The sequence below is a fragment of the Indicator indicator genome, chromosome 4 (genome assembly GCF_027791375.1).
Source record: "Indicator indicator isolate 239-I01 chromosome 4, UM_Iind_1.1, whole genome shotgun sequence".
NCBI lineage: Eukaryota > Metazoa > Chordata > Aves > Piciformes > Indicatoridae > Indicator > Indicator indicator.
In genome coordinates, this window is record NC_072013.1 from 30,191,891 (window position 1) to 30,218,287 (window position 26,397).

At 45.2% G+C, this 26,397-nt stretch overlaps 1 protein-coding gene across 1 annotated transcript in view; it reads right to left on the reverse strand.

Annotated features, from left to right (window-relative positions):
- Positions 1-6,861: 6,861 nt before the first annotated feature.
- KIAA0586 (KIAA0586 ortholog) overlaps positions 6,862-26,397 on the reverse strand; it is a 109,941-nt gene continuing 90,405 nt past the window's right edge. Inside the window, 2 exon segments of the mRNA XM_054400675.1 lie at positions 6,862-6,929; positions 9,754-9,782. Of these exon segments, the coding sequence (XP_054256650.1) occupies positions 6,862-6,929; positions 9,754-9,782 (97 nt within the window).

Below are 26,397 nucleotides of genomic sequence, written 5' to 3' on the forward strand. Positions count from 1 at the left end.
CTGAAAAGGACATCCATTTTCCTCCTGCAGCTTTTAACCAGCCCTTGGTCCCTGCCAAGTGCTGGCCAAAATGTTGTTGAGGTCACATGCATCAGCTCAGAGATGGTTGAAGCTAAAGCTAGCTCCACTTCCCTTTGCTTCTGATCTCTGCCCAGAGCTGGTTCACCACACAGCCATGTAAGCACAGTATATCCAGGTTGATATTTTAGTTTGGATCACAAGTGCCTTTTTGAACTAACTCTAGATCATTCTATCTTACCATGCTGCAATTCACATCATAGGGAGATTTGAGAACAAAAGAACTGAGCTGATCTGAGGTAAAGCAAAAGCAGAAGAAACAGAGCACACCTAAACCGCTCCAACCACTAATGCATGTTCATCAATGGACATTTGGTATGCAGAATAAGAACACAATCAGCCTAAAGTTATACCCTTGAAATATGTACAGCATGGATGGCACATCCTAGGGACAGCCATTCTGCTTGGTAAATTCATGCCTGCTGTGCTGTCCTAGCTGCTGATGTAAATGTAGGTGCGTCAGCAAAAGGGGGACATGAAGCGGCACAGGAATTGGCAGCTGGAGAAGGCAGGGCAGCTTCTTTGGGGAGCAATGTTACTCCTGCCAGATGCAAGAGGCCATGAAATTGCACCATGGAGAGAACCAACAAATACTGAAAGGATAAGGAATGCCTCAAGGGTAAAGGATTGACTGAGGTTGCTAAACAAAACTGGAAATAAAACCCAAGTTCCATATTGGACCACTGTCTCTCTACTCATATCTGGGCCCATAAAAGGCCCAGAAGTAGGTTCAGACCTTGGCCCCCAACTATAGGCCACTGCTGCTGACCTAAAACCTGCTCCATGGCTTGCTCTACTGCATGCAGCTTGGCACACAGTGCCCTCTGAGTATGTTTATGCTGAAAGCTGTGTTGCAATACAGAATTACAGAGTGGGTACCAGACACTCTTCAGATACAGAAGAAAAAAGCTCCCACATTTTCCTTCACCCTTTTTAGCGAGATTTTGCATGCAGCTCTGTGCCTTGTATGTATTGCACACAAAGCTTCATGCAATATTTATGTAAAGCTATTTCAACTACTTCTGCACTCTTGTGCACTCTGCAATGTACAGGTTGCTTCAAAAATAAATCACAGTGCTAAATAAAGTCTGTCTTCATATTCATTTATTTTGTCACTTATCATTTGGTAGGTTTTGGTCTACCAAGGTGGGGGGGGGGTCTTTCCTCCCCAGTCACCACTTCCTCTCTGAAGAGTATAAGATGCTGCTCATCTCCTGTACTCCCTGCTGACAGTTTTGTGTTCATCCTTTTCAGTGCATTGGTGCCAGGAAGGAAAAGAAACACAAGAACTGGCAAAACAGTCAACTACATCAGATGGAGAGAAGAACGCAGCTCCAACTGAACCTGAGTTCCTGTGTGGCTAGGATCAGCCAAGAAGAAGGGAAGGGGAATCTGAGGAAGACAAATTTGAGTTTCTCTCCATAGATGAAGGAATAATAAGGTACCAGAGAAGCAGGGAGAATGAGAAAGCTGGACAGTATGGGAGAAGGAGATGTGCAAGTGAACAGCCAGCAAGAAATGCCAAATTATGTGAATGATAGAAGGAAAACAAGATGTGACCTTAGACACCGCAAGTGAGAGCTAGGCCACAGAAGACTATTCAAGAATTAAGATGCATCTCAGCAGAGTGTAGGTCATGGAGATAAGGGGAGGGAGAGCCTGGAAAAGCAGAATTTGAAGGCAGCAGAAATGCCAAACTGAATGAGCATAAAACACAGTTCCTTTAATTTAGTCAGGAAACCACAAAATAACAAGTCCATAAGTATCAAGAGAAAGAGACTAACTGTGCATGGTGGAATAAAGATGAAAGAATGAGAAGAGGACAATTAGGTGACAAGATGGAGAAAAGCATGCATTTTCTAGGTACCATCCTCAAGTAAAATAGATAAACACAGAAAGAAGGAAAGACTAAGACTGGGTTCTTCCCTCTCAGTTACACTGCAGTCGATCATCCTCAGTGAAAAACTAGTCTGAGATAAGAAGGAGGCTCTAGTCCCCAGATTAACTGTGACTGGACAATCTTTGGAGGCCTCTATCTCAGCAAACCAAACATCTCAAAACTCTTATCAAGAGCTAAGTTATAGGACTCTTTACGTTGGAAAAAAAAAAAAATCTCCAGGTCCGAAACTCTGTCCCATTCTTCTCCTGGCTTGTGGCCACAGCTGAAGGACTCGCTCTTACACTCCTCTATAAAGTTGATATTCCTTCACTGGGGTAATCATCTGAAATTCTCCAAAAGACAAGTAATCCCAGATTTCCCACCCTAAACTTGCACATAGAAACCGCAAGGAGGGAGGCACTGAGTGATCTGCAGGGACAAAGAGACGATGATTGAGAAGCTCTGTTGCTAGGATGTTAGGAGAGGTGTAACTGTCTGGTACAGAGGCGGTTATGAAATGGCTCATCTTTCATGATTACTCTGGTTCACATCCACTTGGGGACTATGCTTAAGACCCACAGCTGTCACTGTGCTGCGGATACTTTAATCTATTCTAATGTTAATTTTCTAAGCATTTCTTAATTGCATGGGATAATATAATAGGGTATAAATCTTATCAGCAAACCAGACTGACATCCATTTGTGTTATCATATTACCATGGTTACATTATTATACAAGTGAACCTTGTGCTGGTTACTAACCACAAACAATTCTAGAAAAAAAAAAAAGAAAACCACTAAACTGAAGCAATGTTTCCATTTTTTTGGTCAAACAAACCCTATTTCTCTGGGTGCAGCACACCTACAATGCATTTTACTCAGACTTCTGCAGCCTACACTTATTTCCTTGTGTTTGTACAAGTGCTGAAAAATTTCCATGCTGTCAACAAGATGCAGAGGCCAAATCCCTTAAATGTGGAATAGAATCTTTAACGCAAACTCACAATATTCAGATGACAAGCACTACCCCAGCCTGTCAAAACATTAACACGTTTTGTTGTTATGGCAAAAAATGCTAGTGACTGCTATATTAGGAACCATTGACAGATTGATTAGGGCCCCCAAGGGTCCACTTTCCCCTTATTCCTTAATCTGATCTGACTGTATCAAAAGATATGGTCCCACTTTCCCTCACTCCCCATTGTCCATGTGCCAGGGAAGGGACAGAGCTTTCCCACTGCAATGATATGATTCCCCTGATGTGAAAGGAACACACACTGGAACCAGGAATGACTGTGATACTGTCCGTTTCCCTGCTCCTGACTGTAAGTTTGGGCATTTCCTACATTTAGCTATTCCTCTGCTGCAGATCATTGTCCCACCAGCTTTACAAGGACCATGGCTGGCAATGAGATCACTACCCTGATGTGAGTTTTTAAAAAAACAGTTCTTCTTTCCTTTTTATTAACTCAGATATTGCAGCGATTTAAGCATGAGCAGTTGCATTGGCACAACTGAGAAGGCAGAGCTGTACAGGAATGAAAAGAAAAAAGCAGGAAACCCTCCTGCAGAAAGCTCTATCCAGAGGGAGTGTGGAAGGAAGGATGGTCTGTTTGTAAAACAAGAAGTTACCCAGGAGGCCATGGAAGAGGATGCGGACAACAGCTGCTTGTGGGGAAGTGACATTAGAGCTCCTCCAGAAATTCCTGTCAGACCATGAGCCATGCAAAGACATTAATTTCCTTTCTGCAGGCAGCAGCCCATCTGTTGAATCAGGAAGAGAACTGGTTTTGAATCACCCACTGCTGCCTCAAATGCTGTGGAGCTCCCCAAGGCCATGAAAGACCCACTTCTGCTGCAGTCAGAACACCCCCTCTGGAGGGGTTGTGAGACCTGAGCTCAGCGACGTATCACAGTGCTGCTCCACCAATGCATGCTGCCTGCCTCCAGTGTCAAACTAGTGAAGAAAATTCAAAACTTGCTTCTAATCCTTAGATTAGAGAAGACATGTGAGAGAATTGGATGGAAAAGGTGGAAAGCCAGGCAAGATCATCTCCATTTCAACCTCTGTTTTAAGGATAAGAGACGGACTGAGAAGGACAACACAGGGAGGGGGGAACGTGGAGTTAAACAAACCAGTGTCACTCATGTTGTTCACAGCTGACAAGAAACAGAACTCGAAGCTACCCTCCTCATAGTTCACTATAAAGAAATTTCACTGGCATTTTAGCAAATCACCCAATACATTATGTCCTGATGCTAACTGATGAGAACTGTATTCCCTCCCCAGGCTCATGGATACTGTTCAAATGAAATCAGAGGTAGACTACTCCAAGGGACACTTTTGTTCTTTTTCTTTCCTTTCTCCCTCATCACCAAGCAGATGATAGTCGTTGACTTCTGCTGCAGTTATTTTTGATTCATCCTTACAATATCACATCTGATGTTGTTGTACTTTGATTTCCTTTCCTCTTTATGGCCTAGGTTTTATTTTTTAATGTCTAACCCTGGTGACACAAACTTCGTAGTTTAATGCCTTCTTGCACCCATCTCAGCATATCGGGCTGGGAGCAGCCCTCACCAGTGTGGCCTTTGCAGAAGAGTATCTATGAAATAGGAAACAATCAGCTGCTGGGAGTGGAAGAATAAAAATGATGGGCTTAAATTACAGCTTGAGGTTTAGAAAGTCTAGGGAAAATTCCCAACAAAAAGAATTGGAACAGCCTGCAGAAGAGAAAGCCTCTCCATCATAAGGTGTCTTTGAGAAAACATTTGGCATGGATATGTCAAGACTAATAAAGACTCTTCAAGGGACAACAATGCACTGAGCATGAACTCATGCTTTTCAGATCCTACATTAACATATGCTCCAATGGCAGCCAGTCCAGTAAAGCAAATAAAAGCCAGACCTGGCGCTACCACTGGGTGCCTTCCCTTCTCCTCTTCCCCTGCCTTCATCACTTTATCTGCCCTAGAAAACCACAGGAAAAGGAGTTCCACCTCTGCTTGGCTATACAGAGATCTCTTCCTCTTGCTATCCCCAATACCCCCAATCTATCATTCAGACCTAACCATGGCAGCTGCAGAAAGGACCACTCGTGCTGCCAAGTCCTCCCTTGCTCATTCACGTTGCTAAGCCATTCCGCTCCCCCAGCAAAATGCATCTGTGTTTCCTTCTCAGCCCCATGTGCCCAGCAGCCCCACTCTGCTCCAGCTCTTTGCCAAGAGGAGGAATAGTGGGTCTTGTCTCCAGCCCTCCCTGTGCTGCAGCAGCAAGACATTTGTGTAGAGGTAGGGAGGCAAACCACAGCAGGGCAGGAAAGGCAATGCTGGGGCCAGCCCTTCTTTGGGTACACTGCAAAACCATGGTAACATTGCTACTGGAATTAAGTATAGCATCAGCTCTCGTTACGCAGCAGTTTCAGTCTGTGTGAACGCTTATGCCACACAGGGTTAACCTAGCTAGCTCATGTATGGTTGGTAGTGAAGGTGTAGCAATAATGACAGCTGCCTGGCCCAGATGTTGTGTCCCAAACAGGCTTATACACCCCATGCTCTCCTTGCTAGCTGAATCATGACACCTACCTCACCACACATCTGCAAACAGCCAGGACCTGAGGTTCATGCTTGAAGTAGTAAGCCCTTCCTAGAAGAAAAGACATAATTTGCAGTACAATTTGCATTCAAACTGCCTGTGACAAGAGCAGAGCTGGATGCAGTTGTGGTCTTTGGATGGCCTTGGGATCCCTTAGCTGAAGCAGCCCATATGATGGGAGCCTGGAGAAGAAATGTTCACAGAAAGGCTTTCCAATCCAGGCTGTCTGCAAGCCGTGGGAAGCTGAGCAAGATCAAACTGCGCCCACGTTTCAGTTCATACAGCCCTGACAGCAACAGCAAGAACTTTTTGGTTTTTTATCTCAGCAAATTCTAACCCCACAGTCTTTAAAGGAGTTGATTCAGTCTCAGCTGGTGCTCACTTGGACAAAGGTCCTTTACACCAGCTGCCAGTGAAAAATGACCCTTAAATACAAACCAGAGTCGTCCTGCATGTATCTTGTTTGCACCAAAGAGTACATTTTATGAACTGGCTTTTAACCTTCTCTTAGATATGGACAAGCCGAGGAGGTCAAAATAACCAAGATCACAAGACTTCAGTGACAGAGACAGGAGAGATTAGATGTACCATCCCCTGTCATTTGGGCTCTCCCTTTAAGCCAGAAGATGTCATGTTTATAAAGGAAGAAGGCTTAAAAGATCTTGTGGTAACATTGCTGATGGTCCTCAGTGCATCACTTTGCTCTTACTATTTCACTCTCATGTTCTTTGCATGTAAAATCTTAATTTTTCATTTAAGAAGTTAGCCTAATATTTTCAGCTTTATCTACACATATTCTCACCCTGCTGTTTTTTCATCCTCAGAGGGTTAACAGGAGTGAGTTTCATTTAGTTATAACAACAGCAGGTCAAGGAACCACAAAAAAAAAAAAAAAGAACCCAGCATAAATCTCTTTGCCTGAAATCATTCTCTTTCCTCTGTGCTAGGGAGAACAAACACAGACCTCTTGTTGTGGCTTAAGGCACGTGCCGGGAGGAAGGGAGGTGTCACTGGCTCCAGGCTTTGCATCAGTGAGTCCCATAAAACTTGGAAGGTCAGGTTTGCAGTCGTGAGGTCCACAACATGTAAAGGGCAGGATGTGAATCAGAACAGATTGGGCTCAGCCCATCTTAGTCTGAGCTTTAACTTAAAACCTGAGCTGAGAGACTACCACACATGAAAGGCTGGATTTTAATTCAGGTGCAAACTGACCTTCAATGGTACCTGAATCTCTGTTGGCTTCCTTTGTTCCATCATTGATTGAGTTCTGAGCTTCTTACCAATGTTGGTTTAAGAGGAATATCACTTTTTAATCTTCTTTAATGGAGGCATTGTCCTGGAAGAACATATTTTCTATCAACTCAGGCATCTGCAAACCTGCAAGAGAAAAGAATGGCATTTCAATTTCCAGAAATTACTGGCCCAAAACTTTAATCTGAATTTCACAGCTGAACTGATTCAGGGCACACTGCATCTCTGTGTTACCATTATCTGTGTGAGCATCAGATGTGCGGACAGTAATTTTTTATTTTTTTCAGAAAATAGCCTACAATGGCGAGGCAGCCCTGAATAAGTTATTTTGTTTCAAAAGATGCTGGCATTGAAAATGAAAGCCTCTCCTTCATATGGCACTGCTAGTCATATGACAGCGCTGCCAGCCCTGTCCCAGGACCGACTCAGCAGCCAGTCTGCCTGGCCCTCCAGAACTGAGAGGACACAAGGGAGGGAGGGCTGCATCTGGTTTGTTTGGAGAAGGCCATTCTGTGATTTTAACTCTTTCCTTTAAAAGGAAGCCTAGCTTCTGGTTCCATTTTGGTGCCACTGCAGTAGGCTGAAATTGTTGCCCAGAACCGTTCCCTCTCTTCAGATGATTACCTCCAAGTGGCTCTCAGATTCCAACTGTTAGTCTCATGCATAATGTATTTCATTTCAAGCCTTTCATCTGTGCATAAGTTTTCCATCTATTTCCATCCATCAGACACTTTTTACCTGCAAAGCAGGAAAAGTTGCTATTTTCCCCACTTCCTTCTGGAGCCTCATATCTCTCAAACATTGCATGCCAGTTCCAGCTCTTGTACCACCAAAATGCTCTTTCAGGAGATAAGGTTCATATCCATCCTCTTATTGCAGGCTTTTGGGGACACCTCTGTTCCAGCAGCATCTACACTGACTGAAAGGTTACTGCCTGCAGCTACTGTCAGTTTCCTACTGTTGGTGAGGGATCAGCTGGCTGAGTTCCTGTGATCACTCCCTAACCCACATCACCCACAGGGAGACTGCTTAGCTTATGCTCACCCACTCCTTTTAATCAAATTGACTTCAGGGGCTCTCACAACAAGAAGCTGGTTACAAGGAGTAGCACAGCAGCCACTAGAAGAGGACATCAGAAGGTCTGTAGTGTGCCTCTTCGGTTGGGCCAGCAGAGCAGCATCACCCTTTGACATCCCAGTATTAATGTGCTGTCTTGAGATCACTGATGGAAACTGCAGGACAGCAGAACTTCTTCAGAGGTTGTGCTGGGCATGTGTTAAATGTCCATAACTCCCCATCTTCTCTTGCATCATCACCTGGTGGCCAGGGACAAGTCATTTAGATGACGTGGAATAGCAATGAGAGCAGTTTTAGAGGAACAAGCCTTCAAAGCAGGAATGCAGAGCTCAGCAGTCAAACATCCAGCGGTATCTGGATGCCACTTCTTTTCCAAATCCTTTCAGATGCAGCCTAAGGGGTTAGTATTGACTTTAAAAGCCAGGGGCCCTGATTCAACAAAAACAGCTAAGCAGTTAATAACATTAAGCACATGCTCAAGTCTCTTCCTATTCAACAAAGCACTCAAATACATACTTCACCCCTCTTAGATGGCCCAGAACCAAAACACCAAGCTCTCAGGATTTCTTCGACCTTTATTTAATTTCAGAGGAGGGACAGGAATTCAAACCCTGATCCATGTTTTGCATAGGGTCTCTACTTGCAAGTGAGTCAGACTCCAGCTCTGGACCTACACACCCACATGCTGGCACATTCACGTTTTGGGCTGGGATCTGACCTTTTCAGCTTGCACCTCACTCTGACCTATGCTTGTGTTCATTAAAGAGATTGAACTGCAGGCAGGGAGCTGTTAAACCGTATTTCTGTGCAAGGTTTAAATTGATGATGCTTTCTTCAACTCCACCTAACTGAGATGAAACACTGAGGCATCACCTCAATGTATAGTGTGCATCTGCTCAGCCTAAGAGCATGCAGCATTTACAGAACTCCTCCAGTTTGGCTGCTCATCCAAAAACGTAAGACTGTCACAGCCCAGCTCTGTAGCCTGACTCTCAAGAGTCATATGAAATCCTCAGCCTTTGGTTATTATTAAAATGCCACAGAGTGTTCACTTAGCAGCTGCTGAGGGAAAGTGCAAAGGGAGTGAGCCTGGAATGCTGTGGGACACAGTGAGGAAGGGAACTGACAGCCAAGAGGGATAGCCTCAATCTGCCTCTGAGCAGTTGTTTCAGAATAAGGCAAACATCACCACCTTGCTTTTCACACATTTCCAAACACTGCTGATTCTTCCAACACCTTCTTTTTCTCTTTTTTATTTTTAAAGTTTTGTTTCCTACAAAAGGTGAGATGCTCCAGAGCAAAGCAGTAGGCATCAGAAAAAGGAGCAAAGAAATAAATCATAGAATCATGGAATCATAGAATGGTTTGGGTTGGAAAGGACCTTTAAAGGTCATCTGGTCCAACTCTCCTGCCCTGCAGTAATAAGCAGGGGCACCTTCAACTACATCAGGTTGCTCAGAGCCCAGTCCAACCTCCACATGAGTGTTTCCAGGAGTGGAGTATCTACCATTTCTCTGGACAACCTGTGACAGTGTTTCACCACCTTCACCATAGAAAATGGCTTCCTTATATCTAGTTTGAATCTCCCCTCTTTTAGTTACCTCTTGTTCTATCACAACAGATCCTGCTACAAAGTCTGCCCCCATCTTTCTTATACTGCTTTTAAGCACTGAAAGGCCACAATACAGCGTCCCCAGAGCCTTCTCTCCTCCAGGCTGAACAGCTTCTGGCAGGACAGAGTGAAGCTATGAAATAAAAGACCAGACTTGTCCCAGGCAGACTAAAAACAAGTCAGTTGTCTGGGCGAGCAGTGGAAGGGGTACTCAGGCATCTAAGGAAGCAGGAGGAGGCTAAAGCCCTCCATAGGCATTACCAATTGCCTGGAGGAGGAAGACGATAAACCTGGTTAAAAAGAAAAGGCAGAATTCAAATAGCTGCATCATGGGCCTGCCAGGAAGAGCATCACTGGAGGGTTTGTTTATTAAATGGTTGCCAGAAGGGTAAGAGGAGGAAGGAGAATCCAGTCAGACTGCAGGGCCCATAAGGAGATTGTCACTTTGAACAACGCCTAGGGACCCAGCAGGGACTTCTTGCTGGTCATGGCAGTGAGAACACCAGCAAAGTCAGAGCAGCTGGAGGGACCAGTTCACTCAGGCTCCTTTCTATTAGTGCAGATGTCCAGAGAAGCAGCTGTTGTCCTTCCACGGCAGCTACACTCAAGGGGAGGCTGGCACAAAGACTAAACATGAGACCAGATATGACAAGAGGCGGGTGTGATACCTTCCTTAAGCCTGCCCTGTTAATTTGCCTTCCATTGTACCTGTTCTGAGCAAATGCACATGGGCTGGTGACACCAAGCCTTCTTCATCTGGGTGGCAGGTAAAGAGGCTGCAGCAAATGCTCCATCTTATCAAGCAGAAAGAAGAGCTGGGGAGACCTGCCCAAGAGAAGACACAAAGATGAGAACAGAGCTGGCACATGCACACAAGATGAGGCTCCTTCACACCACCGGATGACAGAGTTAAACAGTCATTCCTCCTGCTAAAGATCAGACTTGAAAACTTGAAGAAAGAAGTAAAAAAAAACTACCTATAAAAAATTTAACACCTCCTTGCAGCCCAGGAGCACATAGAGAGCCTGTCACTCTCGGCTGGGCTCAGCCACCTCTCTGCATTTGTGCTGATGATGCCAAGGTGCAGTGGTTCAGCAGATGATTTCCCAGCCATGCAAATGGATGACATCCTGGTGCAACAGGCTCTCAGAATTACCCCACTGCATTGCAAGAGACAAACACAGCAGCCTGCACCATTCTGATGAGGCAAGAACAGGTATATGAAGGCACTAACCACAGCATATTTGAGAGGGCCACAGCACTGGGAAGGATTGGGTGGCTGGCACAATAACAAGGGTTTGTCTCCTCAGTGTTGCTCACTGCCCAGAGGCCTTTCTCTACCCTCTCCCATCCTACTCTGAAACCAGAGCAAGATAAAAGGTGGGGAGAGGATGGGCCCAGCCCAAGAGCCACATGCAGGCCATAGGGTGCTGGCTGCATTGTGCTGGTCTGCTCAGACCTTCCCCATCACTTTCTAGATCACAAGTCATTTCCAAATGGGTGCACAAAGCCTGTATGTGGCAGGGGTTTTGTCACCTCCATGCACAAAGCCCATATGATCAACACTGGCTTAACCAAGAAGCAGGCAAAAAGCTCCAAAGCCTTGCTACACTCTCTTGTCCATCCCAACTACTCCCAGCAGCTTAACCAGGCAGCCTTGTAACTACAGTGACCAAAACCCATATTTTGTCCTTGACCCCTAGGACATACTGACTTATGTTCTATCCTACAACTGCAGAAACCATCAGAAACCTGCAGCCCAAAGAGAGCACACAATGGCTGCAGTAACCACTGTGGGAGATTTATGAGGGCAGCAAGCTCTTGGTTTCCCTGGTCACCCTCAGAGGATTTACAGCCCCATGCATTGAGAATGAACAAAGACCTGCTGTTCCTCATCAGAGACCTTATGATTCTGTCCATGGGCAGGAGGCCTCAAACACAGATAACCTTTGCAAGCAAAAAATAGCCATTCCTGGATGTAACATGAGCAATAGGCAGAAAGAAAAGCATCCACAGTGATCTGGGAAATCTCAGTAAATGAAGTTGGGAGTTTGCATTATTTGTAAGGGTGGAGAAGAAAGGTTGGCCCTGGAGCAGAGGGAGGAGGAAAGGAGGTTGGTAGCAAAGTTTTTTCATATAAATTTGGCTTCTGGGCTGATTTTCTCTTGGATGTGATACATTTAAAAGTTTCTTCTGCACAGGATTCAAGTGGTGCCCTGAGGTCTGCACCCAGTAGTCTTGGACTCCCATTTTGAGTGAGATATGCTATTTGACATGTGAGGCACCTCTGGGCAGTTTTTGGAGTACAAGGCCTGATAAACTTTCAAAGGCTTTGCTGGAGCTTGTGCACTTTGCCCCTCCATCTGTGCTGGGGCTGTGATCTCCCTGTAATCAAGAAGAGCCCTACCAGCAATGCTTTCTAAAAGACTTTGCTAGAGCCATGACCTGTGTGGTTTTCCTCTCTGCTTGTTATCCAGCCTTAAAGGACTGGTATGAGACTTGCACTCAGCTGAAATACTGCTTCTGCTAATGGATCTGACCATGAATCCCACACAGCTGTTTACTGTACCCTTTGTATAGGAGTCATCAATGGAGGAGGAAGGAGGGTAAACAGTAATTAGGATGCAGATTTCAAAGAGAAGTGCATCTGTGCCTTTGGTTTCTGCTTTGTTTGGTGACATCCTCAGAGGAAAAGTGGATTTTTTTCCCTTAACCCTTTACATAGCAGGGGATGTATGAATTTGTGGTGATACTAATCACCATATGCATTTAGAAAAAATGCAAAACAATCAGTAACACCTTTCCCTAGGACTCATGATGCTGCATCTCAGTAAGTGGCTTCCTGGAGGAATATATCCACAAAGGAGCAAATACCCATTCTAATTAGAAGGGAATCTCCGAGACAAGCTTTTCCATGAAGGAAACAAAAAGGCAGAGGTGACATAGCTAATGCATGTAGACAAAGACATGGAAATTAATTGCATTTATTACTAGTCACAGCTGCAAAGATGGGCACTTTCTAAGTTTATTTTACAGAAAGTGGCAGGAGGAGTGGGATTTAATAGTCATCCCTGTTAAGGTAATGAGCAAAAACTAATGGTCTCTTCTTGTTTAGAGAGGCTGCAGCTCAGTGGAGCACCTAAGCATGTGTGCAGCTCTCACCATGGTTTCCAAGGGATGCTTTGCATCTGCTAGAGTACTTGTTGATGGGCAGGATGCTTACAGCTGCTTAAGGCCTGGGAGGGAGAGGAAGCATTTTTCTCAATGGCAGTCAAAATCAATGGGATTATCAATTAGGATCATCCCATCTAATCACTAGTGTCCAGGGGAGAGGAAATTACTTCCTAGAGAAAACAAAACAAAACACAACACACAAACAAAAAGAAACTCAGTGTCATGAGGACTTTCCCCACTGTCCTGAAGTTTAGTGTGAAACCAAGAAAATCTCTCCCTGCTCTCGCAGATGAAGAAGTGCAACAGAGGGGCTGGTGCGACTCGCACCCTCTGTGTTGGTACAGCTGAGACAGAGGTAATGGCACAAAAAGAGTGAAATTAATTGCATTTCAATTATAAATCAAAACGAAGTGAATCCAGCCTGCCTACCAAGAGGTTTTCAGCTGTCCCAGGAAGATGGCTGGATCCTGCAAGAAGGCAAGTCACTGGAAGGACTGGGGCTGGACTCACTGCAGTAACTAAATAGCAGAAGGAACTTCATTCCTTTTTTCCCTCTCTCCCTCTCCTGACTGCAGACTGTCATTCTTTCCCTAGCCCAGCAGAACACAATTTTTTCCTGCCAGGTTAGTTTTCTGCTATTTTAACCAGACAAACCAGCTTCCCAAAGGATCAGATCCATTCCAAAAGAAAGCCATAGCTACCTTGTGATGGCTCCAGCTGGTACACCACTTATACAGAAAGACAGAAGCGCAGTTGCAGCTTGATACCAGCATCAATCTCCCTAAATCATAACCTCTGTAATGACTTCTAGGCTGCGTCACTTGAAAGGATGATGAAAAGGTGCCCAAAGGAGCTTTCAGAGATCACTCCTTGCCTGTACATGAGGAAAACCAGAAAGTGTTTGATGACAAAGCTGACCATGGAAGTGGCAAGATGGGTGTCGTTTGCAAAGCACTTCTCTCACCTCTCCATGAGATAGTTTGGAGGGTTTTGGTAGCTTCCATCCCAAACTAGAAACCAATTTTCTGAGGCATAGACAGGCTGCCTTGGGCTGAGAGGTGTTAGACTAACAACAAAAGGGAAAGGTGCAAAGAGGGGACAAATGGAAACTCATTTAGCACATAATGAAGGTGCTGAGAACAAACACAATCAAAGCAAAGAAGGAAGTGGAGACAAATTCTTTCATCATTTATCCATCAGAGATAGGTTCTAGCTAATAAACAGGAAATACTGTTACACAGGAAAAAAATCATCTGGAAAGATGGAAATGTGTTGGGAAGCTGACTGAAGTGGTAAATCATGGCTTTTAAGAAGGCTGAAGTGGGGACAAGAGGAAGCTGTTAAGGAATAGGATCGCAAGCATCAAGGTCATTTGACTTGGTAGTAAATTAATTGGAAAACTGATGGCTCAATCATCTACAATAAAAACCACAAAACAGACCAACCAGTATCTGCAGTGGAGCACAAAATCAAACCTGTGAACCATCTGAACATCTCCCTGAGCAGCTGCCAAAGGCAAGGAGGGGAAAAGGGCCAGATTGTCATGGGGAAACTTCAAATGAAGTGAATTCAGCAGGAAAGCTGCCGCCAGCGCTAAAACAGCCTCTGTATTTGTAAAGATGATGGTGATTATTTCCTGTCTCAAAAGAACTTGCATATCCAACAGGGGAGAATTGAATGTGAGACTTTTTTCCTTGGCAGATACAGAGAATTTGATCACAGGACTGAAAACGCACAGTAGCGTAGGTAAGAAGTGATTGCCACTTGAAAACATTTTTTATGTGCAGACAGAGTAAAACCAAACCCAGTAAGATATTGACCTGCTGCTCTTCCAGGCTGCTGTTACAAACCTGAAAACAATCATGAGCCAAATCAGTTCAGAGAAAGAATTTAAACAGAAACAAAACAAAACAAACAAACAAAAAAAAACCACAAAGAACCAAGCCCAAGAATGATAACTGGAGAATATTGAAGAAATTTCTATGTAGTGACCAAAAGCCACAATCTGACAACCAAGAGTCTATTACAGTGGTTGAAACAACAACTCATTCTTTACTAAGAGAAGAATATAAATATCCTTTATGAAATAAATGGGGAACAGAGCAGCTGAAGGCAGTGAATGCAAATCAGAAGGTAGAGCCTATAGATCATCCAAGCGGGGAACAAAAGTGCACAAGAAGCAGGAGACAGCCAAGACAATTAGGGCAATTGCAGCTTTTTTTTCTTTGTTTTTCAAGTACAGGGAAAGTTCTCGTTTTCCATGTGTGGGCAATAACCCACAGAAAAGGCATCAAGATAAAGGCAACATTTTTGATGTGTGCCCTTTGTAACCAGATAGATGCTAAGCCTACCTCGTATGGGGCTGATGACATACTTTTCACTCCAGTGATAACTAGGGAGATTGTTAGATGGAGGCTAGACACTTTTAAATGAACGGGTTTGTACACCCTGCAGCTGGGCAGAACCATCTATACTGGGCTTTTACCCTGAAATTTCCCATTGCCTCTCTGCAGCCACGAGCAATGCTGGGAGTTTCTGTGCAGAGGCATGGCCAAGAAGTATGTTAGGTAAGAATGGGTAATGCAACGCCTAAAACACTGGGACTAGCCTTAGAGTAAATCTCTCCCATATCTCTAGTGGTAGATATGAGCTACCATTGGCAAACAGATCCTGTCCTCAGAAAGGGCAGTGGAGTTTTCCTCCTGGATCCTGGAGATTAAATCTCACGAGGAGTCCATGCTGTTGTTGCTGGACATTTCCCTTGAAGCAGTGAGAAGGACCAAGGGTTTGGGTGGGACAGGAACTTGCTGACACTCCCCTGCAGCTCCCGGGCTTGGGACTCACTGTGGGATGAAGTTTTGCCTTTCCAGCTGGACACTCCCAAACCCACTTCATCTGGGTTTGTTAACAGAGATTGTTTATTGCAAAGCCGGTTTAGAAACCCCATATAAATAATCCTCAGCCTCTTCCCTGATCTTTAGCAGAGCTGTAGCCCTCCAGGGAGCTCCCAAAACATCCTTAGAGTTGCTGGAAAGGCAGAGTTAGCTATTGGAACCTTCTACTGATGGAGACCGATCCAAAGGAAGGGTTAGCCCAGGGCAGCTCAATGAGCACATGGCTGGGATTGCTTCCACCTCACTGCTCTCTGCTCCCCTGACTGAGCCCATGCTGACCACCTTCCCACTCAGGAGGCAGATCCTCTTTTCAAGATGAGGGGCTGATGCTTCATGGCACTGCTGCATGAAAATCAGCCTGTGTAAATATATCCTGTGGGGTACTGTTGGCTCAGCAGTCAATAGCTGAGCCACTCTACTCCTGATACATGTGCAGAGGCATGTAGAGGTGGTATCTTCAACTTCTAGTGTCAAGAAAGAAGCAAGTCTACAGAGTGGCACAGATCTGCTGTATATGTGCAGCCATGGTGTGAGCTGGCTCAGATCTCTAAATGATGTCCATACACACCCACCTTCACTTTCCCAGAAAACGCCTTGTTACACCACTACCAAACCCCCCTCGATTATTAGCTATTAATGAAAGCATTCTTCCAAGAGGTGGGAAGGAACAGGAAAGCCAATAAGCCCAGCCCAGCTTACCAGAGCCAGAGTTGTGGGGTGTGCAGTGCCAAGCAGTGATTGATGCAACATGAGCTGTCCTGTGCCAGTAAACAGAAGACACCTGGTCTGGTAAGAGAGGAGTCTAAATCCCATCTGTGTAGAGCTAGGGCTTGGCCAAAAATTCCAAGACAAAAAGCAAAAATCAAAGCTACATACCTTGAGTCTACCCTAAACCCCTCCATGCTGCTGGCTACAGTGTATCAGTTCTTATTAACACAGCCTGTTCCCTAGCAAGGGACGAAGTCAATGGACTAATATACTCCAGATTCATTACCGTCAGCTCGCTCAGAATTATGTGTATTAATGACCAGATTATATCTATTTATATAATACAAATTACCATAGAGTGACCGTGGGCATTGAATTGAGCCTTGTCTGTTTGACACACATAAATAATGGAGGAGCTCACGCTGCATTTGGTACACATGACTAACCTTTTATCCCTGGTACCCCAGTGCAGGCTGGAGAAATGACTCGGGTTTCAAATTCCTCACTCCAGCTGTCATTAGCCTCGCAAAGCGTTAGCGAATCGGCGGCTAATTGATGTCCTTGTTGGACATTATTTTATTAGTCAGGCCTGGTGAGCATCAAGTGGAATTTTAATGCTCTCCTACCCTTGGGTCTGTGTGGTCATAAGAGTTAAGGCTTGTAAATAATTCACTGCACTCTAAGAGTTTCGGGAAGGGGCAAATAAGTTTTCCTGTGGGTTTGGGCAGCCCTGGTGTTGTGATCAATGTAGGCTCCTAACACAGATGAGCTGAGCTCTGCACTGGGAGGAAGGAACAGCCCAGACCTTCATCCCTTGGTGATGCTGGTTCATAGGGTGGTTTATTGACCACCTCTGGGGTTCACATTGTTCTTGGCTATGCATGATCCTCAGAGAAGCTGCCATGGGGAAAAGAGAGAAGCAAGAGTTCGCAAATAGTCTTGAGAGAAGGTTAAAATGAAGGCTCAGGGGATCAAGCTGTGTCACACTGCCTGGTGCTCATAGCTGCACCAAAAATACATCATTGCATCAAGCTGTCCCAAACATGTGGTGAGGAATAAAGGATTTTCACAACCTGCTGTGAGCTTCTGGCCTGTCTGAAAACCCACGTGCCAGGTCATGGAAGGGTTGGGGCTTAATGGCTGTGTCGCTCATCGGTCAGGGCACTGAGCAGCAACCTCGTGCTGGTCCTGAGAGCCTTTCGGCCGCAAGCCCACAGCTGGGGAACCCAGGGCAACAACAAACCCTCTGTGAGTGTGTGGAGGAAGGTTTTGCTTTGACAGTCACCATACAGAACATTTTGCTTTGAAAATACCAGCCATTTTGCGTCTACTTTTTGCTTTAAAACTGGCTAAACAAGCTGAAAATTAGCATAGATTTATAAATCAAGGACAAAAAAATATTTTTGCTTAGGTTAAAATGAATGTTTTCCATTTTAAAATGTCCTTTTTTCCACCCTCTTTTTGTTTCTAAACAGCATTGGAAAGCCTTCTGTAAACTCGGACCTCTCAAGCTCACAGCCGGTGGATGCCCTCAGTAGCATCCCCTGCTGATCTCTTCAAGCTTCTCTCCTCCTTTTCCCTCCTATACCCATCTCTCTGTAATCTCTCTGGGACAGGGATTTTCTCTTTCTACAGCGGTGTTCTGCATTTGTTCTCAAATAGAACCTCTGAGGTGCAATGCAAAAACTAAATAATTTAAACTAAAACCTTCATCAGTCTCATGAGATCTTTACTCCAGCCCTGCTTACGTACTGCACAGGCTTTCCAGGAGCTGAGTACAAATGAAGAGAGAACTTGGGCACACCAGGCTATTCATACATTAGGCAATAATTATAATGTATATTAACTGCCTGGGTGTTGAAAGAGTCCCAGCATGAGATTGCTTCTCTAGTAGGAGACAGAAGTGATAAAAGACAGTAATAGATTGCCTTTCAGATGTGGAATTAAAAGCAGCAACTCATTAGATTATTTTTTCTTCACAGCCTCTAATCGCAAGTAGTTTCCTTTCAAGTCAGATTTCCATTTCCAAGGCTAAGCTCAGCAACACAAACAGAAATTACAGGGGGGGAGGGGGGTCCTATTCTGACCTCTCCAGCATCACAGGAATGGGGAGTAACTGCATTCGGCTCAGCAGTGCTGCCCAGCCAGAGCAGAAGCCCAGGAGCCAGCCCACCTAGGCAGCCTTCTGAAGAGCCTAGCATCAAAAGATCAGGATTTGGCAGCTTTTTTTTGTCTTTTTTTTTTTTTTTTTGCTTCATGCTAGCTGCAGCCACTGAATTTCCTTTTTTAAGAGATAGCTTAGAAGATAAAGCTTTTGAATTAGAGCAATCAAACCAAAAAATGAAGTTACTTCAAAGCAGTGGGGGAGATTCTTAAAAACTGACGTTTCCACTTACTGATCCAGTTTGTCTCTAGCAAGGAGTGCTTTCCAGATGATTTTGACTGCATCTTTTAAAAGCAAAGTATAGAAAGCACAAGAAAGAAAAAGCTGGATTTTAACTGAGCTGGGAAGCACACTAAATAACATTCATTAGGTTCTTCTGGACAGTTTTAATGACTCAGAGTTTTAAATCGTTCATTCAACATCTTTACGGGCCAAAATACAGTATAGTTGCAAACCCAAATCCTTTGGCAGGAGCTGCAAAATCCATAAAATATTTGAAAGAGGAGGTGAGGTAGAGGGGGGAGTACAGGGGGAGAGAAAAGGAGATATAAAATCAGACTGTGAATGGTGTCACTGGTCAAAATTAATCTAAATCAGCTGCAAAGTCTGATTTATGTGTATTGATGGCACCTAAAAATAAAGGAGTCCAGGGCACCTCCATCTTCCCACCCCCAGAGCCAGGACCAGCACCAACCACTTGCACGTTTTGGCTGCCTGCGCTCCCAGAGACCCCAAGCACGGGTTAACCAGGTTTCACCGCCCGCGTTTATAGTAGCTGAGCTCTTAAACACAGATGGTGATTTGGATCTAGCTGCACGAAAGCCACATTTTTTTCCACTGTGCTGTCCACCCACCCTGGATGGGAAATAAGCTCTTCAGCAGATCAGGGTTTTCACAAGATTCATGTACAAAGTCAGGCATGGAGCTTAGGGCTAGTTTAAATCTCCCAAAGTGGCATGGTCCATGTCTCCTTGGAGCAGTCCTGCCATGTCTTCCCAAGCTGAGCGCAAACACTGATAGTCCTGGCAAGTGGGAGGCTCAGGCAGCTGAGATTGTCTGTGCCCAGATGCTGCTGCGGGGGAGTCACCGTAATTGAAGGTAAAGCCCCACAGCTTGGTCATGGCTGTCCTTGAGGAGCATGGGGATGCAGGGAGCATCCTGGAGCTTTTCTGGAGCCCAGGGGCTGGGTTTGGGTGCACCCTGATGGAGTATAGTCACAGCCACCTACTAGGAAGTCCACCCTTTTGCCCAGTTCCACTAGGTTGAGGCCAGTTATGGTGGTTATCCCACCCATAGCATGATCTGTTGCCAGTTAAAGGGAGTTTTCAGGGTAGCATATTGCCTGAACAGGCAGAAACATGAAGGCCATACCCACAGGCCAGGCCAGCCCAGTCATCATTGTGGAAGCCCTCCTGGCTGACAGGAGAGATGAGCTCACATGGCACAGACCCCACAACAGCAGCAAGCAGTGTCATGGACCAAGTGACACCAGCCCTGCTACAAGCCAGAGCCCCCTAGAGTGAGTTTACAGTGGCACACCTGACCTGCAGTAACCCATGGACCCCAGCTGTGCCAGCACAGAAGGTGAGGGGTCCTGGGGGAAAGAGACCTGATGCAGCTGGGTTGTGCTGTTCCCCAAAAAGAGATTGCTCCCACAAACCCCATTACACCACCTGGCAGAGAGGGAGCAGGGAGAAGGTGGCACCTCACAGATGTGAAGGATGAAGAAATTCCTCTGAAGCATTAAAGGCAGCACCCGCTGGCCCAGAGGCTGTTTACAGGCATCTCACTGCTGGCCCTGTCCTCAGGGACACGCACCTGGGAAATGCTTCTTTGGGAAATCATCTCATTTGGGAAAAAATCTCATAGATTTTAAGGAAAGTCTTTAGCAGTTTGGGAACCGAAGCAGGCCAGGGGTGCTGCAGAGGTATCAGCTCACCCTGGGGTGGGAGCCTGGAGCTGAGGTGGCTTTCACCATTTTGGTATGAAAGCACTTGGGATAGGATGATCTTTAAGGTCTCTTTCAACCCAAGCCATTCTATGATTCTGTGATTCTGTAAGAGTGGTGAAGGCCCAGATCTCACCTCCAGCAGCGTACATCAGAAGTCCATCCATCCACCACCATCCGCAGGGGCATGGGAGCAGAGCAAGGCTGTGACATTTGTCCAGAGGTGACGAGAAGCAGGGAAGATGATTTTCTGTGTGTCAGTTTGACAAACATGGTGTTGTGGTTAAGTGACATCTAGGAGAGCCTTGTGAAGGGAAGGAAGAGAAGATACAGGATTTCCCATTTAGCAGCTGTAACCACCTCCTCCATCTCTGCTGTCAAACAAAAAAAAAGGGTTTGCAGGGGGATGCTGTGGTCTGGGCAGGAAAGGATTTCGTCCCTGTCATACCACACCGCGGCTCAGCAGGCCCCGCTGCTGGCTGGCCTGGCTCAGACACGCCGTGCCCGCATCAGCCGCTGCGGTTAATTGCAGCCATGAGCATCACCCAACACGCTCCCCAGCTGGATATCCAACCTCTAGTCAAAACCAAAAGCCCTCAGAGACAGAGCCTCTCACCACACTCCAGCTTGGCTCTGCTCCCCAGCTGGGTTCGTTCCTCCAGAGACAAATGGCTCAAGCCCTGTGGTCACTTTCTTCACAGAAATAGGATCAAGACCTAGAAGTAGCTATTAACTCCCCCTCCAAAAATTCCCCATGGATTAATTTTTGATGCTAAATGCTCTCCCCCTGCTCCCCCTCCCTCCCACTATCCTATTGCATGGAGAGCTCTAGCACAAAAAAAAAAAAAAAAAAAAAATGCACAGCTGAAAGCAAAGCATCCCCCCAAGAAAACAAGGAAACCAGCCCAGTAGTGAGCCCTTCCCTTCGCTGCCCCATGTGCTAAATCCATTGGAGATGAGCAGTGCAAACCAAGAAAACTCAGGACATCCCACACTCTCACTCTTTTATGATTACACATCCTCAATACAAGCCGGCAATAAAATCCTGCAGCCGCTTCAACAAAATTAGATCAATTCCATGGCTACACATCCGTGTTTAAACCTGATCAAATAACTCCTCAATCTGAGGAACCTGGGGAATAGCTCTTTACGGGAAGAGCACAAAGGAAGATGGAATCAAATTAAAGATTCACACAAATTAAAAGGTTCAATTTTAAAAGAGGCAGGGCTAAGCAGGAAGGAGCTGGGGAATGTGCTTCTTAATGAGCTCGGTGGCAGGAGTATCTTTAATAATAGATCTGGTGGGGGAACCCTGTAACCCAGCATGGTTGCTGGGAAATGCACGAGGCATTTCCCTCTGCACTCCAATAAAACCAAGGGCATGTGTCCTCTGTGCACAGGTGGCTGTTAATGCTCTGTCTGAGCCCTAGATTAGATTTTGGTAACCAGAAGAAAAATGTGACATTGGGCTTATGGACAGGCCTGATGATACTGAGTCAGTAGCACAGGGGAGAAAGTGCCCTAAAAAAAAAAAAAGAAAAAAAGGGAGATTATGAATACTTATGAAAGAATATAAATAATTCTATGGTAGGATGAGATCTTGGGTAACTCATCTGTGCCTCTGCCTGATTTGAAAACAAACTCAGCAGGAAGAATGCTGCCTTCTTCAAAGTATGACTGAGGACTTAAAAAAAGGGATGGTGTTTCCCCAGGATCTGGCCTTGATTGCTGGGGCAACCTCAAGGTAGCCACTTACAACATGAACAGGACTTCTCTTTATAAATAGGTCAGGATACCTAAGGTGCTTGTTGTGATGAATCTTCAGAGCATTAAAAATATATGTGCATTGCTTAGACACATCATTTCCACATAATTTCATTCTCAACATGAGATTTCTCTAACTTTTTCTGGATGGAGGAGCAGAAAAATAAAAGGTCATTTACAGCTATTGTCCTTTTTTTTTTTTTCATTTTAATTAAAGCAAAAATGCTTCCATTGCCAAGAAAACATGAGTTTTGAGTAAAAAAAAAATCATTTAAGCCGCTGATGAGGTGGATCTGAAATGACAGCCTGAGCTCGGGACCCATTTTGGGAGCAAGCAACCCATCAGTGAAATGGCCCTTGAACCTATCAACATGCTTTGTTGTCCATGTCACACAGAAAGACAAGGCAGGGCAATAGCTCTCAAGAAAGAAAAATTACCAATGCACTTGTTTCTAACCCATGGAGGAAGCAGAATCCAAGTTTAAAGAGCTTCAGAGCACTTCTCTATGACCCAAGCCTGCCCAGCATCCCTGCTGAGACCTCTGCCAAAAGCAGACCCCACTGGAGATAGGGTGAGGAGGAAGGCAGGGGCAGGGGGAGTGTTGGGGGTATGGGGGGTGCTACAGATGCTCACAGCTTTGTTACAGTTATTGCAGGCAACTTCAGCTCCATTACTGCAGATCAGTTCTGCAGCTCTGCAGGCTCTCTTCAGTCAGCTGCATCAAAACTTACTGTCCAGTATTGCATCCCATTTCCAGGAGAGGTGCAGCAAGAGGAGACAGGCACTCTCTGTGAACAGGAGGTGAGATTTATGTGAGCAGTTGTGGGAGAGAGAAGGGGGAGGGCTTATGAGGTTCAAGAAAAATCTGCAACTGCTTTTTTCCATGGATGACTCCTTCATGGGCAGCACTATGCTAAATCTTGGAATTTTAAAATATTGAAACCTGGGATAACATTAGAGTAAAGGGCCCAGGACATTCACAAAACCCTTCAAAACTAAGTGGCTTGAGTGCCACCATACCCTTAATGAAGTGTCCCAACCAAGGACCATATTGTCACTGTGTCTCACCAGCCACAAGCCACAAAGAACATTCCCGAGTCACTTGCTGCCATCAAAAATGTCACAGTACTTAGTTACTGTATTTAGCACAGCTCTAAACCATCACCTGAGTCTTTCAGGTCACATGCACACCAGCTCCCATTAATAAAACAGAGAAAATCTTTGGCTCTCATGACTGTAGGGTGAAAAACACAGGAAGCACATTGGCCCCTAGACCTGCAATGCCAGACACTAATGAGAAGCACAAAGAATCCCATTCTTAAGGAGTTTCTGATCCTGGTCTTACACACTTTTCCATTGTTATTTCTGGGGTATCCCTGTTGCTTGCTTGCTTGATGACATCTGAGACCTGGAAAGTCACCAAGGATCAAGTGTCATAATGTCTTTAGGATCTGCCAGGATCTGTGAGTGGGATGAATCCTGCATAGTGGCTGGGTCTTGAAAATGCCAACATAGACCAGAGCATAAAGGAGCAACTTTGCTTGCAGCTGCTTCACTTACCCAGCATGACCGTCCACTGAGCCTATGAGCTAAAGAGGATTTTTGTACTTAAGACTTGTTTGTCCTCAGCAAAGCACTGCTCATGGTTCCCCAGTAGGGAATAGCCAATTCCCATCAGCTGGGGTAGCCCATTGCCATGTGCTGAAATTGGTGAACTCTAAACCAAACATTTTAAAAGATTTTGGCTGCTGTACCGCAAAGGCCCCCCAACTCCCACTTGGGGTCGGTCCCTTGGAAAGCAACTTCTGATGAGTTTTGAGTTTTAATTAGAATGTAGCTGCATAAAAAGTTATAAGGAGGCTGCTGTTAAACTATACTTTCTGCAGCTGTGTCATGGGGAATAAGTCCTGGGGGAAAAGCATGAGGGTAAGAAAGGCAGTAAATTCCACAACGCTCTTCTGACAGACTCAGAGCAAATGAGCACTGGGACACGCCAGAACAGGCAGCTTAACTCCATCACTCTTCCCTCCACCTACCTAAAACCCACCACCATGTCCCTTCACAGCCTTGCAGCCCTCACCTTTCCCTCCTACAAAGGATCTGCTGCACAATGACTTCCACTCAAGGATGACTTCCAAAGCCTTGATTTAGCAACAGATCATGCCATCATCTCTAGTTGCATACCCAAAGGTTTCCCCTTCTCTTGCCTATCCACTTTGCCAAGAGAAAATTGAAGAGATAGAAGGAAAAATAATGGAAAGTGTTTGTTTCCATAATGCAAAGGATCAGGGAGGGTATGGCTGCACTGCCACTGATACCAGCTTGACTGAAGATGAATTTTGCCAGAAGTTAATCACTGGACAAAAGCTTCAGAAGTGTGGCCCAAGTGCTTTACTTCACCCATTCCATAGATGCATCATCAGAGGTTCTGCAAAATTGCTCTTAGACTTTTTAATTTCTTTTTTTTAGGCCTCATAACTACTTGAAAACACTTCTTTTGGAGGAGCAGGAGTCTCTTCCTTTTTGCAGAAGTGAGGAGTGGATTGGCAGAGGACAAGGCGAGGACAAACCCTTTCAAATGACTCCCCATGAACTAGGCAAAGCAGATGGATCTACAGCACACTGGAGGCAGCCTTTATTTGCTGGCTGTCTTTGAAGAAATAAACACAATAAATATGATTATACAGCAGCCCACCTGTTTAACAAAAGACAGGCAACAGTTCAGCAGCTTCCCTGCTCCTGAAAGTGGGAAATCTGTTTGGTTATACTTGCTCCCTTCCCGAGTTGTTGGCATATCCCAAGGAGAGCGTGATATTCCTGTATTTCATGGGAACAGCACAATATAGGCTGAGAGGCCTAGAAATCAAGGACCAGCACAAAAGCAATAAATGCCAACCATAGCGCTGAGCCAATTAATGAAACAAGAGAAAAACAACTCAGCTTTGGGTTTTCACTTAACGGCAGCAACACCTCTGCTGCAGCCTGGGAAGTTCGCAGGCATTGGCAGCTCTCTAAATTCACCTCGTGTAAACTCAGCAGAAAGATGAAAAATATGTTCCGGCTCCAGGCAACACTTCTGAGAAGCTGCAAAGTGGCTGAAAGAGGACTCTGCAGACAGATTAATGTGGAGATCAACAAAATAACCACAGCAGCCAAATGAACTCATCTGGACGTGGGAGACAATCAATAGGAATACACGAACAGCCCCCAGCCCAGGCAGTTAGAGAGAGCTTTGGAAATGATGGACCTTAAGAAGCTCTAAGAAAACATGGTCAAAAATGGGACTAGAATCATAGAGTCATAGAATCATAGAATTGTTTTGGTTGGAAAAGACCTTTAAGATCATTGAGCCCAACCATTAGCTAATCCTACCAAGTCTGGTGCTAAACCATGTCCCTCAGCACCACATCTCTGCATCTTTTAAGGCTGATCTCATCTCCTTGCTGTATGAGGATGAACGCAACACAAAAATCAGGGCACCCAAAGCGCTGTGGTTTCAGAGGGAGCTTGCATGGTGGAAAGCAGAGTGAGCATCAGAATGTCCTACAAAAGACATACGTGAAAGCACTGACAGTTTTTTGTGCCAGTAGCTCTCACACCTGATAGAGGGATGTCTTCCAAGTTGGGACTTTAGTTAATTTCCTGAGCTTCTATGCAGGGAGATCAACATCTGATACCCTAAGCAGCAGCTCTGATTTGCCTTTCTTAACCTTTAACCAAATAAAAATTTTAAAGTCGGCTTTTACACAAAGCTCCTGTATCACTGCCCTTTGGCTGCAGGAGCCATGGCTCTTTTTAAATCCTCTTTGCAAAATGAAGACACCAGGAACAGCCTCGGTGCTGCTCCCCTACTCCAGAAGCTTGTGAGAATCCTCTTTTCTCAGTGGGAACATCAAGCCAAGCTAGCAAAAAAGTAGATTAGTTTAGCTCATAGATATTTTGTCATTACAGCCAATCTTCATCAGTAAGATCAAGCATAATATGACTTCAATGCACCCTCATATAGAATGGACTTCAAAACTCCTTTTGATGCTGCTGTCTGTGCACCCACCACCCTTGAAAACAGGGATATTTGAGATTTAAAGCTGTATTGCAGCACCTGACTGCAGCCCCAGCCTGAAAAGGAGAGAGCCAACACAACCCAGCCTGAGAGGACACAGGAACACAAAACCTAGCAAACTATCATGAGGACAGACTCTAGATGGTCTGAGCACCTCAACACCAGCAACAGGAGGGCAAAGGCAATGGTGAG